The following is an 18,712-nucleotide window of genomic DNA, read 5'->3' as shown; positions in this document are numbered from 1 at the left end:
GAGATCTGGACAGGCTAGAGAGTTGGGCGGGGAAAAATTTAATGAAATATAACAAGGGGAAATGTAGAGTCTTGCATCTGGGCAGGAACAACCCCAGGTTCCAGTACAGGTTGGGGAATGACCTATTAGAGAGCAGTGTAGGGGAAAGGGACCTGGGGGTCCTGGTGGACAGCAGGATGACCATGAGCCAGCACTGTGCCCTTGTGGCCAAGAAGGCCAATGGCATCCTGGGGTGTATTAGAAGGGGGGTGGTTAGTAGGTGTAGAGAGGTTCTCCTTCCCCTCTACTCTGCCCTGGTGAGACCTCATCTGGAATATTGTGTCCAGTTCTGGGCCCCTCAGTTCAAGAAGGACAGGGAACTGCTGGAGAGAGTCCAGCGCAGGGCCACAAAGATGATTAAGGGAGTGGAGCATCTCCCTTATGAGGAAAGGCTGAGGGAGCTGGGTCTCTTTAGCTTGGAGAAGAGGAGACTGAGGGGTGACCTCATCAATGTTTATAAATATATAAAGGGTGGGTGTCACGAGGATGGAGCCAGGCTCTTCTCGGTGACAACCAACAGTAAGACAAGGGGTAATGGGTTTAAGCTGGAACACAAGAGGTTCCACTTAAATGTGAGAAGAAACTTCTTCTCAGTGAGGGTGACAGAACACTGGAACAGGCTGCCCAGGGGGGTTGTGGATTCTCCTTCTCTGGAGACATTCAAAACCCGCCTGGACGCCTTCCTGTGTAACCTCACCTAGGGGTTCCTGCTCTGGCAGGGGGATTGGACTAGATGATCTTTTGAGGTCCCTTCCAATCCCTAACATTCTGTGATTCTGTGATTCTGTGACTTGCCAAACCACCCTGTATTGTGAAATCCTGATTCTGTGTAGAGAATATCAGAGGAAGAAATCCTTGGGACTCAATTTCCTGAAACTCATAGAAAACTGTTGGTCTCAGAGGGCAGTTGGCCTTTTCTTTTCATTATAGAGAGGTTGCTGGTACTCCCACATGTTTATTTTTTAGAATGAACTAATAAAAACCCAGGTTATCCCCTTCAGCTGAATTAAATAAGTTACATCTTTCTGAGGGTGGAAGGCAGGTAATCACCCTGATACTTCATTTTTCAGGATAAACCTGTGATTGGAGTGCATGCATTCTCTGAAGGCATGAAGTTAGAAGCTGTGGACCCAATGGCTCCTTTTGTAATCTCTCCTGCTACAGTCGTCAAGGTACAAGGGTTCTTTAGCTTGTCCTATTAAGATTCAATTCAATTGCTACTTCTGTTATTAAATGCTCAGGAAATTCTCATTAACTGTTTATCTTAATCTTGAACTAGTTTTCAAATTATGTATTCTGTGTGTCTCCCTTAGGGGACAGGTTGCCAGGTAAAAAAAACCTGCTGATGGTGAAGACATTGGATTTGAAAGTAGGGAAAAAGTTCTATAAAGATACAAGCTCAAAAGGTCAAGTGACCGAAACTGTCAAACCCAGATTTTTAAAATTGGATATAATCCCTTGTAATCTGAGTATCCACTTGAAGACAGATTTTGGGGGTTTGTTTTTTCAAAAGTTAATGTTGTTGCTATGTGCAAGCTCTGATGTTTAAGTAGCCTGGATTTCAAACAAGGGCCCACACATGGATTTAAAAGTTGAAATGAAAACTTCCCAACATAATCAGGTTTTGAGCAACTTCTGTCTTCCTGGCTTAGTAAACAGGTGAAAGGTTTTAAAGAGACCTGCTTTGATGTAGTAAAGCAAAATGTTGCTGTACAACAAAAAACTAGGACACGTTTTTAAATCTTTTTTTGTTATTTTCCAGGAACTGTTGTTTTTTCTTTAGTACAGATAGTCTCTCAATATGATATCTTACATTTTGATGATCCATCTCTTTTAAACTCTAATGTACAGTTTCTTCAAATAAGATGCTCGCTTATTACTAAAAATGCACAACCAGTTTCTAGCAAAGCAAAATCGTGTACTTTTCTTGATATTTTCTTGTTCTGCTCCTAGTTAGTTCAGGAGTGTAGTGGTTTTACTTGTCACAGTCCATCCTTGGACACAGTTTGGCCTTGTTGAAATAAGCAGTTTTGTTATTACAGAATGATAATGAGACTGTAAACTCTAATTTCTCTGCATTTTTCATAAGAAAATTTCATATAGCACTTGATCACCTTTTCAAGTGCTTGTACGTTGTCTTTTATTATTACTTATTTTTGTTAAGTTTCCAGATAATGCAGAGGAGTCTGCTGGTTTATGAATCCCATAGATTCTATTTACATTTTTTTTCTTTACCCTCACAGTTTTTCAAGGTAAAGGGTTACCATCATGCAGTGCTGCTGTTTAGTAAAGTTATCAAAATGGGGGAGAGGGAGCTGTAGATCAGAATCCGCCACTTATAAGACCACGTGGTTCTCTTTTGGCTAACTACAGGTGTTCAATGAAAAATATTTCATGATAGAAATTGATGACTTGAGAGCAGAGCGTACAACCAGCCGGTCTTACATTTGTCATGTCAACAGTGCTGGTATCTTCCCCGTGCAGTGGAGTCTGAAGAACGGTTTGCACCTCAGCCCGCCGCCAGGTACGTCCGTGCAGGCTCGGCACACGTGCTCCTCTTGCAGGGAAGCGGGTTGCCTGTCCCCAGAGTGCTGTGTTCAGCACAACACTTCTGCAAAAGAATTACACAGAGTAGCACAAGCAAAGAGCAAAAATGATGACATTCTGAGAAACAGGAGCTTTCTGTTAGTGAAACTGAAGTTTCCTGGGTAGGTGCCTGGATTTGAGAAGATCACAGTGGCTGGGGATGCTGGTCATGCATAAAAACCTGAACACTTGAACGAATGGAGTGTGTGTTCCAGGGCTGAAGGCAATCTTGATTTTAGCATTAATTAACATGATATTGGAAGCCTATAGTCTTTGCACTGAATTTTTGGTTCTGGTCAAAATGGAACATTGTTATCCAGTGTCTTACAGTATTTTTAGGATATCGTATCAGTTAGAAGCTAATGAAGTTTTTTTTTTCCAAGGACCTATCAGGCAAGGTAGCAGATTGCTGAGACATTGCTTCAGGACATAAGGGAATTGGGGAGTGATCCTCAGCTACTGAAATATTTATGCATTTTCTCAAAATGGGAATGTCAATGGTGTTGTAAAACCAGGGACTCAGTACTTTTATTCACCGTCACAGAATTTGGAATGTTTTGGTTTAGCTGCTCATGACATCAAGGGAACAAAGAGCGTAAGATCTTTGTCTCTTGCCTTTCCTTGGGTAAGGTAGGAAAAGTGGCTTTGCTTGACCCAGCATTACCTGGAATTTTGCATGTGAAAGGTGAAATCTCATTTTCTAGGCATGTGAGCAGAGCTGACAAAGATTTTAAGCTCTCTCTCTCATAGGCCCACCAGAAATGGTGGCATTCTGGATTGTGTCAGGTCTCAAGAGTCCTACTGGTGCTGATAAAACCAAGAGAAATAAGGAGGTCCTTCCGTGGTTAGGCCTTCTCTGAGGGGTAGTTGAACTTAATGTTTTTAGATTGTCATGTTGATACTATGTATTCAGAGTAGGTTTGAATTTTTTTTTTTTTTTTTTTAATTATTTCTTAAACCCCTGTCACAGGCATTTCTTGTAGCGGAGCGCTTCCAGGGTACGAGTGGAATAACTGCTGCAGTTGTCCCCTTGCTGATACAGCGCCAGCCTCAAGCTGTCATGGCAGCGCACTTCTGCACCCGGCTCCTTTCAGTTATTTGCTTTTTATTAGATCACAGGGAAACAAAGTGTTTCCTCTAAGCAGAATTTAATTTGTCTTTTTCTTGGAGAGATGGTCTGTCTCTTGATGGACTCCATGTTAAGACTCTTTCCTTTGAACATATATGCAGATTTACAGCTGTTGGCAAACTTGATGAGCTGCCAAGGACAGCTGTTAAACCAACCCCTTTGCTTTTTCTTCACCTAGGTTATCCTGGGCAGGACTTCGACTGGGCAGACTACCTCAAACAATGTGGTGCTGAGGCAGCTCCCCAGAGCTGCTTCCCTTCGGTAAGGTTCTGTTGCAGTGAGATCTCTCTTCCGTTATGTGAATGACACTCTTGATTCCAAGGAGAAGAACCTTTTGCATGTTTTTTACTTAAAGTACCTGTAAAAACTGAGGAAATGGAAGAGTTAAGAAGGCGCAGATGTATGTGAACAGTAGTAGGTGCCAGCTTTCTAGATAAGTAAGTGGTGGACCAAATGCTTCAGTCATGATACAGCAGACTGAAAAGAAATGAGTGTTTTGTAAAATTGAGATATATAAGAGTCCATGAAATAGTCATAAAACAGTATCAATCCTTGGCACTCCTGTAATTGTGGAAACAAGGCCTTTTAATAGACCATGTTTTCATTTACTTAGTGTACTCTTTCAATCTTCCTTTCAGCTTGAAAAACTCATTCCATTGTATTAATCCATACCAAGTCATCTTAAATTAGTACCAAATAATCATTTCACATTATTCAGTGCCTAAAGTACTTGCTATATTTTGGGCTTCTGTCAGTTCAGTGACAGTGTTGCTGTCTCCCAAAGCAGAATACCGTGTCAAGCAGAAAAGGGTACTACTAGCACCTGCCTTCCAGTTCCATTTACAATCTTAGGCTATTGCAGTGCTTAGGGGAAGAAACTAAAATGAATAATTACCATTTTTGGAAGAAGGTGTTGCTGGCTGTGAATTCTTGTTGCCCTTGTCCTGTCTTGTAAACTGTGGCATCTTAAAACAGGTCATTGAATTTATTATCCCTTTTCTGAGAAGACTTGATCACTGCAGGCTAGTTCCAGAATTCATAACGTATTGATCCTGTAATTATGTTGCAGGGTGGCTCTGGGAGGAAGCATCCTCTGGCTGTTACACCTTCTCTTTAATTCATGCACTTCAAAGCTGGATGAATATCCATTCTTACGTTTTAGGAAATTTTTGAAAAATAGGGACTAAATTGGTGAATAAAGTGAAATCTTACTCATACAAGAACTGTAAAATGAAAAGGAAGCTTTCGTTGCTGTCTGCCAGAACTCATTTGGATGAGGCAGAAATGTTGTTTGCATAGGTAAAATGGATTTCCAAGCCAACATAATAGAAGAGAGGGCCTGGTCAAACTATTTGTTAGATTTATTGCTTGGGTAGGAAGCAGCAGACAATTCCTGGTTGCTTAGAATGCACTCAATCCTTTCAGTGAGTCTCAGCATCTTTATTTTTAAGTACAAACACGTTGTTTTCTAGGTCTGTCTGTAGAGATTTTTCTTAAACTTAAATTCTTCATAGTTCATAATATATCTTACTTGTATTCAGTGTGTGAATTATCTGAATCTTCTCTGACTACATGAGTATCTTTTTATCTTACTCAGACTCTGAGGCTTTTATGTGTGGCTCCTGTTCATGGCTATTCTTATCATATAATGAGTACACAGATGGTATTTTACTGAATATATTCTTTTTCCTAGTTAACTTCTGACCACGGATTTAAAGAGAATATGAAACTTGAGGCTGTGAACCCAGTTGATCCTGAAGAAGTTTGCATCGCTACAGTCACCAAGTTGAGAGATTCCTACCTCTGGCTACAGCTGGAGGGTAAGCCTGATGTGGGAGAGGAGAACAACACTTGTGTTGCTGCTTCTGTAGTACCATCGTCAAACTTCAGGAGTGTCTGAAGCAAACTCACTGCTTGCTGAATACGCGCAGCAAATCACCGTTTCCTCAATGAAAACACAGCAAAACCCCATTTGCATGGTCTGTTTCCCAGTTAGCCCTGGATGGCAGTTGGTTATATAAGCCAGGCAAAAATGGCCATTCTGCTTTGCAGCGTGTCAGCGCCAGGCCAGTGCACTCTGCAAGATGCTGAGCAGCGTCTTTTAGAAAGCGAGGGCCTTGTAACTTTTTCACAAATGAGTGACTTGTGTTCTGGGCAAGCTTTGACCAGATCTAGGAAGAAAACTTTTAGAGAGGTTCTTCATTAAGATAGAATAGGCCTGTGTCAGCCGTTTTCTGTTATAATCCCGTTTCTTGATTGGAAGTACATCAGCAGGCACTTACTATGCACTGTGCATCTCTGCTAAACTGTGGATGGCAAATTCCCATCTCTAGCTTTAGGAGGAAGCAAATGAGGTCAGGAAAGAATCTGGTCAATAAAAGGCAATGAATAAACTGTTGATATTGTGTTCCAGATACACCATAAGTAAAAGCATCTTCACTGTCAAACATATAGCGAGCTTTAAGCAGCTGATGTGTTTTATGAGTTGTTTCAATTTTTGCTTCTCTAAACTGAACAGGCTCCAAGAAGCCCATCCCTGACTGTATAGTGAGCGTGGAATCAATGAATATATTTCCAGTGGGTTGGTGTGAGACGAATGGATATCAGCTCAGGCCTCCTCGCAAAGCAATAGGTACCAGCTCTCTTCTTTTTGCAGCGATTAGCTGGGTTGATAGAGATGCCGAGACCTTCAAGAGCAGGCTACTGCAGACTTACCGTAGGCATCCCTGAACTTGGAAACACTCACCATGTGCAGAGAATCCATGCCTTGTCCAGTGGGAATCCATAGAACTCAAAACAGGCAGTGTTGGTTTGAGACCCTTGGACGCTGTATGAGCACGTGGAAACAATCCATTAGTCACAATACAGAAATACATGTGTGTGTATGCACACACACCCACGGTATGCAGATACTTCTGTCTGAGCTGTTCTTGTCATGGGTCTGACCCTGATAGGGAGTTTACATTTGCACTTGTGCAAGTAAAATTAATGCTATAACAAAACGGTGTGGAGTGTGTATACATTCTAGAGTTGAAGTAAAGAGGACTAGCTTTCTAAATGGGCCAGATGGTAATGATCCCTGAATGACAAAATGTGGAAAAGTAAATCCTACCTGGTTTAACTACTCTGATAAGTAGTGTAAGATACTGTCTTCTCTCAACTGGTCAGTGAGCTCTCTTTATTAAAGTTTAATGGTAGCTGGAGAAACTGAAGAACTTCCTGAATGTTTATTAAGTAAAAAATAATAATAACAACATTGTAAGATTGGAATGAGTAGTTATTTACTGCAAATCAAAGCAAGAGAAACTAATCTGAGACCTGTCTGCACTGCCAAGGACAGAGGAGGAAACCAGGGGAACCTAATTAGAGAACAGGTGATTTAAAAACAAATCCAGAAGTTTTTTGGGGACAAAGCCTGAAATTGCATTACCTTGTTCGATGTTATTGCCTGATTGTGAAAAATAGAATTAGCAAGTGGACCCATCACCTAGCTGACTTTCTTAGTTGCAGCAGTGTTTTCCTCCAGAGTCATTGGCTTAAGCCACACATGTTTCTAACCAGCTAATTTCATTCCATTTCAAAGTTAAACAGTGTGGAAGTTCCCTGTGCCAGTGATGTGGTGAGTTAGGCCTATGAACCTTGGGTGAGGTTTGAGCACCTTGGGGTGCTGAATAGGAAAGCACATCATTCCATTTTGGTTGGTGTTATAGGTAGTTTAGGGGCTATGGTGCAAAGAAAGATGCACAGAAGGTGAGATTTCCTAGAAGACTAGGGATATGCATGCCTTATTTCATGATTTTTTTTAGTGAAAGTTAAAGTAAACCTTTTGGGTTACTTAAAGTTACATGGAGTAGCATTTCTCTAGTGCAACTGGGTCGGCTAACACTGCAGTGACTTTGAATGTAGGTTCTTTTTGGTGTATAACTTAAAGGAAATTAGTCTAGTATATATGTTGTACTAGAAGTTTCATTTGTTTGCCTCCCTTACTTCACTGTTTATATTTTCTTCTTCTTCCTTTCAGTAAACAAGCAGAAAAAAATTGCAGTAGTTCAACCAGAGAAACAGTAAGTAACAGGTTTTTTGCTTTTATTTTTTGTTGGGGTTTGAGTTGTGGTTTTTTTTTGTTCTTCCGATTGGCAAATCAAGTTGTCTTAGGGGAGATTTAGCTTTACAGAAATGCCATGCTGAGGGATTCCACAATCCATTTGTCTTAATGCTGGTAGTTCCTGTTGATGTTGAAAAAGACCTCTTGCACTGCTGTAGTAGGAGATCGAAAGCATGGAATTTGTTTTTGACAACGCTAGTGCGACTCAGCTGAATTATTTAATAAGTCAAGTCATTGAAGTTCTGGGGTTGAAATTGTTGATCTTTCATTTTTAAAAGATTGTCTTATCTATGATTACTGGAGTACACTTAGAAAAGAGTAGCCTGATCTTAAGACTGCGTTTCTAAGTCTGTGCTTGAGCCCTTTTTTAATAGAGGAAAATTACTGGTTTCGTTTTTAGTTGTATTCCCTTCTCAAATAATACTGTTTCTGTAATGTAAATATGCTTTGAAAATGTAGCTGCCGTAACAAGTAGCTGGGATTTTGCACAGCTGATCAGAAAATTTGGCTGTCATTTAGTAGATGAACTTCTATAGTTCCTTCCCACATTAAATATGGGCCAGACTAGCCAAAAAGGAGAGTTCTGCTAATATCTACAATTTGTCTATAAACTCTGTGTCACGCATATGAAAGTCCTTCATGTGAGCCTGCTCACAAATGCTCAGTCAAATGCCTGACAGTTGGTTTTATTGACTCTTGCAGCTTTACAAACACCAGATCTGCCAGTAGTCCTGCCAGTGTTTTCATTGCTTCTAAAATGCGGAGCAGACTGTTCTCTGTTTTGTAATTAGGATTCTTATCAAAGTACTTGAGCCATTTTGGTTGTATTTTGTTTAAAATGCATATTTTTCAGAATGCATAAGGTAAGACTGTACACTGCCTTGTGCCATGAAATGTGAAACGAAGTTAAAAGGAAGCAGAAAACGTAAACTATTGTCAGGAGCTTTGTGTGATGTGTTTATCGGCACGATAGCCCATATATTGCAATCAAGGAAGGACTGCTGCTAGTTGTAGCAGTACATTAGTCCTTTCCAAATTGAATTTGATAGATTTGTTATTATTGTGAAACAGAGGATGTATAAAAAGCAGATTAATAAGGCTGGACCTGAAGGTAAAAAAAAGTGTTGTATTTTAGTAAATGAGAGGTGAGCACCCTTACCATCTGTCCCTTTTCCCAACCTCCTCCTTTTCATTTCAGAATTTTGTCTTCAAGGACAGTTCATGATGGACTAAAGAACCAGGAACTGAACTCATCTGACTCAGGTACTGATCAGGCAGGGCAGGCTCACAAAGACAAAATCTTCTAATGGTTATGCTGCCTCATTGCTCAGCTGCTCAACACTGTAAGGAGAGGAGAGAGGAGGAAAGGGTTTTTCATCCCTATATGATTTGTTGAACTTCAAAAAAGAATGAAACAAACAAAACCTACAATTATTTGTGTCCTGCAGTTGATATGTGAATTAAACCTGGAAATTAGATTTTTACACGAGAACATTTTCCCCCACAGCAGAAGATACGTGGAGCCAAATGTGTACTGTGACCTATGCAGATGATTTTTTATTGTCACCTGTTATGTTTAATAATGTTGGGAGAAACATAACAGGCGTGCTACATCTGTGTTTTTGAGTTGTTAGATTCTAGCTTTGGGAAGCAGGTTTTTCTGTTTTTTATAACTTCATCATCACGATAAACAAAAGCAATTCAAACAGTAAACTGCTTTGTGTGCCAGATGGCAAAATCTAATAATTTTCTAAACTGTTGCAAGAATGAATATGATGAATAAGTACATCTGCTGGTGAAACACTCATACAGATCTATCTGTTTGGCAACAAAATGCCTTTTCTGCTGTTTTCCGTATAGGGAAATGCACATCTGAAGCTGCACCAAGTGCAAGCTTTATAGAAATGATTCGTGCTTGCTTAGCATCTTAACTGGCTTTTAATAGAGTTATAATGTAAATTTGACTTCATTTATCTGCCAGTTACCAACTACTGAATTTAAGATCTTCAAGTGATAGTGTTGCTCAATCAAGAAAAACTACAACACTACTAGGGTAAAACTATTTTGTCTTGATACATAAGTATCTTACAATACATATTACACATAACTTTAAATTTGAGCAGCATTGAACCATTTAATAGGTTTAGCAAACTTGATGTCACTCCATCAAAGGTCACTTCATCAGTTGCTGCATCTTTTGTTTGCTAATTGAGGGAGAAGAGTCTGAAAATGCAAAGCAATGTGATATTGCAGTTTAGGATAAATGGTGGAGAAGAGCTTTGCCAGCTTCTCTGGTGGCAGAAGTTTGGGGGAGAGATAATTAATTACTGGACTGGAAAACGTATCCAGAGTTGCTGCGTGGGAAGTGCTTCTGCTACCAAAACTTGGGCTTGTCTTCTTGCCTGCTCTCACCATAAACCATCAGACTAACCAGGAAGAAATGTTTCTTTTCTGACAAATGACCAACTTTATTTCCTATAGTTTTACAATTTGCAAGCACAAGTGTGAAGTATGAAAAATATTTTGGCAACAGGGAATAACTAGTGCTGTCATGGCAAAAGTGACACTGAAACTACTCCAAATTCATGTCATTCAAGACTTTTTTTCCCCTCCTTTTTTTACAACAGGCAAAATATTATGTGTTGCAAGAAGTCATTCTTTGCTGGGGAGGTTGTAGCATGTGATTTAAATCTTTGCTTTCCCATTTCTCAGTGGTAATTAATGGAAGGTACTGCTGCCCAAAGATCTACTTCAACCACCGGTGCTTCTCGGGGCCGTACCTGAACAAGGGCAGGATCGCGGAGCTTCCTCAGTCCGTGGGACCTGGGAACTGCGTTCTTGTTCTGAAAGAGGTGAGGTGGTTGTACATGCTGGTCCTGCAGGTAGCAGTGTATCACAAACGCTAGACAGCCTCTCTACTTACAGATGGGTAATTAATAAATTTAAGCTGATAATGAGTAAAGAGTGTTTTTTCTATCAAATCAAGTATAAATCATGGACTGTTTTATGAATGGCTGGAAAAAGAGAAAAGCTTCTCATTTATCTGAGTTACAGTCAGCCTTCTACTGCTGAACTTTATTTTAGGTTAAATCAAAGTAGGCTGTAATTACCACAATCGAAGGAGTTAGTATCTTTTTATAGCTGTAATAAATGCTTCAATTTTAATGAACAGAATTTAGTTTCAGATAATCCCAAAATTCCTTTACAGTTTGCACTATTGATGTTAAAACAGAGGAAATACAGATTTTCTTAGTAGGAAGGGCAAACTATTTTTGGTAATTGAAAGAATTTTCTGTGTTTTGTAAGTTGGATATGATTTGCAAAGATCAGATGAAATTGTGGTTTTTCTTTCTAATGGAATTGAGGGAGAGGAAGGGGGAGTAAGAGGCCGTTTTTTAATGCCAAAGAGCCTCTTCTCCAGAAGGTGTTTCACAGCAAATTTAGATCCTTTAATGCAATCGTTATTTTTCTGAATTCTCCAAAAAGGTCATGGGGTCGTTATTATCTGAGCTGAGAGGCTGAAAGTTTCCCAAGGTGTAACTATAGGAGCACACTTGAGCTCTCACGAAATGATCACATTAAATGCAGGAATTGGCTCAACGTCTCTGGAATTTTTACCCTCCCAAGCATGTATCATAACTGGGAGAGGCCTTAATGAAGTCTGTCTGGCAGACATGCTGTAAAATAAGAGTCTAGTTGACAAGAGTCAATCTGATTATTGAAAAAGTTAAATTTTTGCATAGAGAAAATACCCCGTCATTTCTGCAGGTTTCAGTACCCTGATGTAAGCTTTGCAGCACTCCAAAAGAGCACGTGTGAAATGCATTCAACTTTCATTTAACACTGAAGGTTTAACCTGCTTCCCTGCCTGAAAGCATGAAAAATGCACAAACCTGCCGATGTGCACATGCTGAGTGTTGCTAAAAGACCAACCAATCTGCTCCATTGTATTCATTTCAGTTATGATTCTTGCTCAAGGTATGAATCCTAGAGTGAATTTGGTTACTTGCATTATATTTATGATTCTTCTTTTGAACTAAAGACCTCTAGACTGCTGCATTAGTAGGACAAAAGCTGCAAGTTTGTTATGTCAATGTTCTGATGCACCCAATTTGGGAATGACTTGGAATAAGCATGTACTGAAAATAAGAAATACAATTTGAATGCACGTTTTGTACTATCCCTTGCTAACTTCAGGCTGTTCAAAAATTTGAGTTACTTTACGGCACCAGAGAAATTCTCATTTTATTATAGTACAGGCCTTATCATGGTTCATGAAAGCAAAACAGGAGAGCTTAAGATTCTGCAGTAGGATTTTGTAGCAAGAAGTGGGTTGACAGGCAGCAAAATCCTGCAGCATTTTTTGGCACATCTTCACATGTCAAACAATCTCTAAGATAATCTCTCAGATTTACCCAAGGTTATGCAAGTTTTGTAGGATTCAGCCCTGGGATTTAATGTAGTGACATGTAATTTGCTGGGTACAGTCATGACTCTGCAGACAAGTTCTGAAGGTTTGGCAAGGCCCAAAGTGTCAACTGCTCTCAGTTTTCATTTTGGCAGCACCAGGCGGTATCTGTAACCCTGCTCTGAATGAGTGCTTTGATGCTAGATAATTTGGATGAATAGAAGTAATTTCCTCTTCTACCCTGGTACTTTAAAACAGATTCATTATACAAATAACGGAAATGTATTTTCTCCTCTTCCTTCCCTTGCTGTAGGTTCTCACTTTGTTGATCAATGCAGCATATAAACCAAGCCGTGTCCTGCGAGAACTGCAGCTGGATGAAGAGGCTGCGTGGCACGGGCATGGAGAGACCCTAAAAGCCAAGTAAATTCTTGTCCTGTTCCCCACCTGGTTGATCCCAGTAGCAATGTTCTCTGCCATCTATGCTTTAACTTCTCACATTTCAGAGAAGGAAAAATTGCTTATACCATATCAAGATGCTGACAAATTAAACTTCAAAATCTTTGTAGATTTCTTTATGACTGGTGAAGTGCATCTGATTTTAGTGCTTCTTAATGTGCTCTGCTACTTGCATGCAAGCAGCTAGTGGTAGAGTGATGTGGTACTGGTACAAAATAGCATATCCCCTGGCAGGCCTGCAGGTGAGGTTTAAAATAGTTTAATTCACCTGAAGATAATTGTCACTACTTGAAAACAGAAGCACATACTGCTCAGGAAGCTTCATGGCAATTCCATAGCAAGTTTTCAGTGGAAGAAGATTCCTCTGCAATTGAGTTATAGTAGTGCTCTGAGATGGCCTGGCTGGAAGTCTTTTCACAACAGCCTGCCCTAAAGCACTCACTAGTTTTCCTGCTGAGCTTTTTGGGTTGGAGCTTCTTTGCAAGAGTATTCTGTGGCTAGGAAAAGAGTAGGGATCATATTTGCATATATTTGATAAATCCAGATATTCCTTTATAGTCTTGTAATTAGGTCACTCTGTTTGCATACTAGAGATTAGATTTTCCCATTGTGCCTTAGCACACTTCCTACAAGTTTTGAACATGTCAGTAATTCTTTTGTTGGATTGGTTTCATGTGTAAAAAGACAACCTCTCCGTGCATTGAAGGATTGCTCTGGATTTGGACAACAGGAAGATCATATGAAACTTTAATGTAAATAGAACTTGTAGCTGAAGAATAGAGGAAAAAAATATTTTGTTTGCTTTCACCAAAGTTGCTGTGTGCTTTCTTTTGTCACAGTAGTGACACCAGGGATATCTGGACTATGATGACATAGCTCTTTTTTCCAGTACATTAACTAGATCCTTGCAGGCCTGAGACATCCCTAACAGATATCAGCACGTGCCAGTAGCTGCGCTGGGAGAACAAAGCAGAAACGATGAATGACTCTGGCAGATACTTCACAGCGTGGCTCTGTCAGTGTCGTGGCAAGGCTGATGAACAAAAAGAAACCTTTTCTTAATTTAAATCAAACAAGAGCAATATGTGGAGTCATGGCAAGTGACTGTCGTGATGAATGGTTCAGCAATTAGTGAAAGCTGACAGTAGTTCATGTGTTTGCCGTAGTATGTGCGTAGAATGGTTCACTAGAAGCCGCCTGCTGTTGCCTTTACTGGCTGAATTGGTGCTCTCCGTCTTGATTTTAGGGACCAGCTGTCTACATCACAGTGGACACTTCTGCAGTCCCATAAAAACAAAGAACAAGCCATCTGTGAACAAAGAAAACATCAAAATTCTGGGATAGTCCTCTCAGATGGTATTTTATAGTCCCTGGTAGGGCAATGTTGCTGTGTTGGTACTGCAGGCATCTCTCTGGTGCTTTGTTTCTTTGCTTGAGGGTCTGTCATGAGAGACAGGACTACCTGTCTCCTGGACTTCTCAGTCCATAAAGTTCCTCATTGCTCAGATTTTCCAGGAGTTTGATCTCAAAGCAATATTCTTGTACACCTCTTAATGAAGTACTTTTATCCTGGTCATTAGAGGATTCCTGAATTATGACCAGATTTTCAATGCTAGGTACAAAGGGAAGAGCTACCGTGCAACTGTGGAAGTTGTGAGGACGGCAGACCGGGTGGCAGATTTCTGTAGAAAAACATGCATCAAGCTGGAATGTTGTCCAAACCTCTTCGGCCCTCAGATGGTGCTGGATAAATGCTCAGAGAATTGCTCTGTCCTGACAAAGACTAAATACAGTGAGTAGATTATTTCAAACCGAGGTGGGCTTGGGGTGCTATATTTTGGTTTCTTCTGGCTCTAGCTCTAGAAGGAATCAAAAATACACTGTTTTGCTTACACAAGGAGCAGCTCAAGCACGACATACATAGGCCTACAAAATATCTATATGCCAGGGTGTATGGGAGAAAAAATTAATTCTATATTAAGTGGTAGAACCATGGCTTAACTTTTTATTGTATGCTTAAAGCTTTATCTTCTTAAGACAACTTTTGGGACAAGAGCTGACTCTAATATTGTAATTCAAATGGCATTGTAATTGCTTTTACCAGTTTGTTGTGGAACAAAATAGTACACCTTCAAGCTATTTTATTAGCTTTTTAGGTTTTTAGTCTTTTTAAAACTAACTGTTTAACACTGTGAGAACAGTGCATTGAGGCCATGTTTATAAACTACAAAACATTACGAAAAGCACCATGAAATTGGATCAACTCTGTGGCTGATGATTTTTGTCTGAAATCTGATCATTTGGGGCTTCTCGGAGATAGAGGAAGTAAATCTTTATAGGGCAAATAAAATTGATTAGTAATTCTTCTTCTTTAAACCAAAGTGAAGAGGAAAATATAGACATACTCGTTTTGAAGTTTTGCATAATTGGGATTTCTGTTGGGAAATGTCCTACTGATCTTCCAGCCCTGATGATGGACAAAAAAAACTACTGACATTGAAGGCGCATTTCAAAACTGTGCTCCTTTCTTCTGTTCTGGTAGCACACTATTATGGAAAGCGGAAAAACAAGCGGATAGGTAGGCCTCCGGGTGGCCACAGTAACCTGGAAGTAGCCATGAAGAAGCCAAATAAAAGACGGAAGAGACGAAAACATTTTTTTGTTCATAAGAAAAAACGTTCTTCTGCTTCAGTGGATAACACTCCAGCTGGATCTCCCCAGGTATGAGACTTCCTACAACTTTGATATGGGTATGTGATCTTCGACCAGCTTCATTTGAAACAATAAACTGTTAGTTCCTTGTAGCCTCAAGTTACAGCTGACAAATCAGTGGCAATTGTAGCTTTTAACCTGAACTTACTATTTTTTTTTTTTTTTTTAATCTCATCACTTTGTTTTTTTATACCTCTTCAGGGCAGCGGAGGAGAAGAGGACGATGACCAGGATGAGGTAGATGAAGAATCTCTGACAGAGGATAGTACCTCAGAGCACCAAGATGAATTGCTTGAGGAATCAGAGGTATCGGAGAAGAAATCGCTGTCATCCTCTCCTACACAGAGTGAACTGTCTCATTCCCTGGCTCAGGACCGAGACAAGCGGAAGAGGAAGCTCAGGACCTTTTCCTTTTCTGACGATGAAAATAAACCTCCTTCGCCAAAGGTAACTTCAAATGTAGATTTGTGTTCTAGCTTGCTCACTGTTAGGCAGGCACGAATATCTTGGAAGTATGAAACATTATACGTGTATTCTCATAAAATACTCTGTTGTGCCATAAAGGGCATTGTGAAGACACTACAGAGTAATCAAAAATCATTATTTTTATTACAGTCGTATTACAGGACTGTAACAAAGACTAAACAGAAAGCTGTAGACAGAGTGGTGAACTTTACATTTCCCAGCTGTGAGCACTCCTCTTTGTTCAACCTGAGCAGCGATTCGGTGTTGACCAAATCCTGGTTTTAGACCCCTGCTTGCTGCGGGATCTATAACATTGTTATAGCCTCCACCCTCACACAATGTCATTCTGCACGTCTCTGCTAACCAAGAAACCTCTACAGTTTGAGCTCTCGTTAAAGCTTTGTTTGGCAGCTGAATGTTTGAGTGTGGGGAAATAAACAGGAGTGTTGGTCCATTGCATATGTAACATTCTGGGAAATTTTTTTGTGCTGGGTGGCTTGACTAGGACATAAAGATGGAAGTTGCTGAAAAGCTGCAGCTGGACAGTAACCCTCTGGAGTGGAGTGTGGCTGATGTCGTGCGATTCCTCAAATCCACTGACTGTGCACCACTGGCAAGAATTTTCCTTGATCAGGTATTATTTTCTGTCTGTTAAAATGTTGAATCTGTCACTTTGCTTCTTATCCTCTGATGAATCACAAAAATAAGCTAGTTTAGATTTTATAATAGGATTTTGAGGAAACAAACACATGTACAACCTTCTACAATTTGGGCGAGGAGGGTTAAGGGAATGGCCAGAGTTCTTCAGGTTTCTTAGTACTTGGTGGAGGATGTTGTGGTCTCTGGGACATCTGAATCCCAAAACTATAGAGAATACCTGCAGCCAAGCAGCCTGAAGGCAGGAGCCTGCTTCCTTGGAGATATAGTTTTGTCCCTTGTGTTGACTTTTCCAAACAATAAATGTTTTCCATTTTGCAAACTAGCTGCAGATGTACTATCTGTGGTGTACAGCTGCACAAGTGAACATTTTTGTGTTGAAGTATGACAACTAGAGTACAAACGTGACTCAAGTTAACATTGTTCTTGCATCTTGGTTAAAATTTGCCATTATAGAAAAAATAGCCTATTCAAAACTGTATTACTGGAACTGGTGATGAGCACGGCTTCTGATAGATGTTCCAGAAGATCTACTTCTCCTTGTAGAACCTCTGTTTCTCTAGAAAGATGCAGAGGTTAGGTAAAGTGACTTTCTGCATTAAATTTTCTTGGTTTGTGTTACTAGGTTTATTTTTTAAAAATAGCGTCTCATGAGGTCCTGTCTCTTAGCCAGTGAATTTGAGCTGACATTTTAAGAAAGGAGTTACTTTGTTGTGAGAAAGAGAGATTTTTTTCTTTTTAAGCTGCCCGGAGTGGCATGAAAGAAACGTCTCATTCACAAATGGTCATGAATCTGAAATTACAGCAAGTCAAAGCTGAAGGAGCCAGGAAAATCAAAATGCAAAGTCACTCTGGAGTTTTTGTCTTCTGACAGGAGATCGATGGCCAGGCGCTGCTGCTGCTGACCCTGCCCACCGTTCAGGAGTGCATGGACTTGAAGCTTGGGCCAGCTATTAAACTTTGCCATCACATCGAGAGGGTCAAACTTGCATTTTACCAGCAGTTTGCTAACTGAGGAGCAGCCAAACTGAAGTGGACCTTTGAAGCACAACTACAAAAACATGCTCCTTTCTCTCTAGCAAGGAAAGCCAAATGAAGTTAAACTGGGGCCCTGGTGACCTAAGAGCATCTGTCAGCCTTGGTTTTTCACTTTGACAAAAAGAAGACAACATCTGGAGCAAAATGCCAATGCAAACATAAGGGGCTACTCTACCAGCTGCCAGCTCGGGAACACAATAGTCTCTTGCTCTATGGTTCCCTTTTTTTAACGTGTTTTTTAATGATTAAAGTCTCCTCTGGTGGGAAATGACATTTCAATAGTTCTGTTGGCACGGAACTTTAAAAGGAGAAACGGATCCTGTTTACGTTAGCATGTAAGCTGCCAGAAATAACCTTTCTCTGTTCCTGATGATTCACAGAATCCCCTTCCCTCCCTGTGGATGAACACTTGCTTTACCACAGCACTGGCTTTGGAATGTGCTGTTTGCACATTCGTGTGTTTATGTTGAGTTTTTAAATGAATTTGTTCATTGTTAGGACAACGATGTGGCCACGGGGTTCTGAATGTACAGTATAGCAAGAGTGGTTCCTTTTGGTTTTTTGTTTGTTTGTTTATCTTGGGTTTTGTTTCATTGTTGTTGGGTTTTTGGTTTGGTTTTACTACCTCTGTAGCCTGAACAGTAGAAGTGATGAACTAAAAAGGGAGGGAACTACTTCTTCTGGACAAATGGTCTGTAGCTGCACAGCAGTCTCTCTTCTGTAGGGTGTCAGGAGTACAAACCGGTGTCAGCATCCAGAGCTGCTGCTCCAAAGCTTTAGCTGAAACCTGTGTAGGTTTGACCTGGCTGTTTCGTTTTTCTCAGATGTCAGAAAATGTAATTATTTTGCACTTCTCTTACAGACAGGCTGTAGGGAAAAAAAAAAAAAAAAGGAAAGAGGAAGTGCCTCTGCATTTTCTATATTCTGGTTGTAAGATAAAATTTACGTGGGTTTTTGTTGTTGTTGTTATTTCAATTGTGTGAAGTCATTTCTTTTTGCTTATAGCAAACAATTGGGCCATGCACACAGACCTGTCAGCAGACTTTTGCTTTGCTACCTGACCATCTTTTTAGAGAACAAACTAAGAAATCTGCAATCAATAGAGGACTGCAAC

General features: G+C 40.2%; 1 protein-coding gene across 1 annotated transcript in view; it reads left to right on the top strand.

Annotated features, from left to right (window-relative positions):
* The window catches only part of SFMBT1 (Scm like with four mbt domains 1), a 34,123-nt gene extending 15,984 nt beyond the window's left edge, over nt 1-18,139 (top strand). Inside the window, exons 7-20 of the mRNA XM_065642603.1 lie at nt 1,110-1,211; nt 2,413-2,563; nt 3,933-4,015; nt 5,448-5,574; nt 6,273-6,386; nt 7,776-7,818; nt 9,058-9,122; nt 10,572-10,711; nt 12,581-12,690; nt 14,343-14,518; nt 15,269-15,447; nt 15,640-15,885; nt 16,409-16,537; nt 17,435-18,139. Coding sequence (XP_065498675.1) covers nt 1,110-1,211; nt 2,413-2,563; nt 3,933-4,015; nt 5,448-5,574; nt 6,273-6,386; nt 7,776-7,818; nt 9,058-9,122; nt 10,572-10,711; nt 12,581-12,690; nt 14,343-14,518; nt 15,269-15,447; nt 15,640-15,885; nt 16,409-16,537; nt 17,435-17,575 — 1,806 coding nt within the window. The 3' untranslated portion in view covers nt 17,576-18,139. The remainder of the gene's footprint in view (nt 1-1,109; nt 1,212-2,412; nt 2,564-3,932; nt 4,016-5,447; nt 5,575-6,272; nt 6,387-7,775; nt 7,819-9,057; nt 9,123-10,571; nt 10,712-12,580; nt 12,691-14,342; nt 14,519-15,268; nt 15,448-15,639; nt 15,886-16,408; nt 16,538-17,434) is intronic.
* The last annotated feature ends 573 nt before the right edge of the window (nt 18,140-18,712 follow it).

This window comes from Caloenas nicobarica, chromosome 11, assembly GCF_036013445.1.
Source record: "Caloenas nicobarica isolate bCalNic1 chromosome 11, bCalNic1.hap1, whole genome shotgun sequence".
Classification (NCBI taxonomy): Eukaryota; Metazoa; Chordata; class Aves; order Columbiformes; family Columbidae; genus Caloenas; species Caloenas nicobarica.
This window is presented reverse-complemented; position numbering and strand designations above follow the sequence as displayed.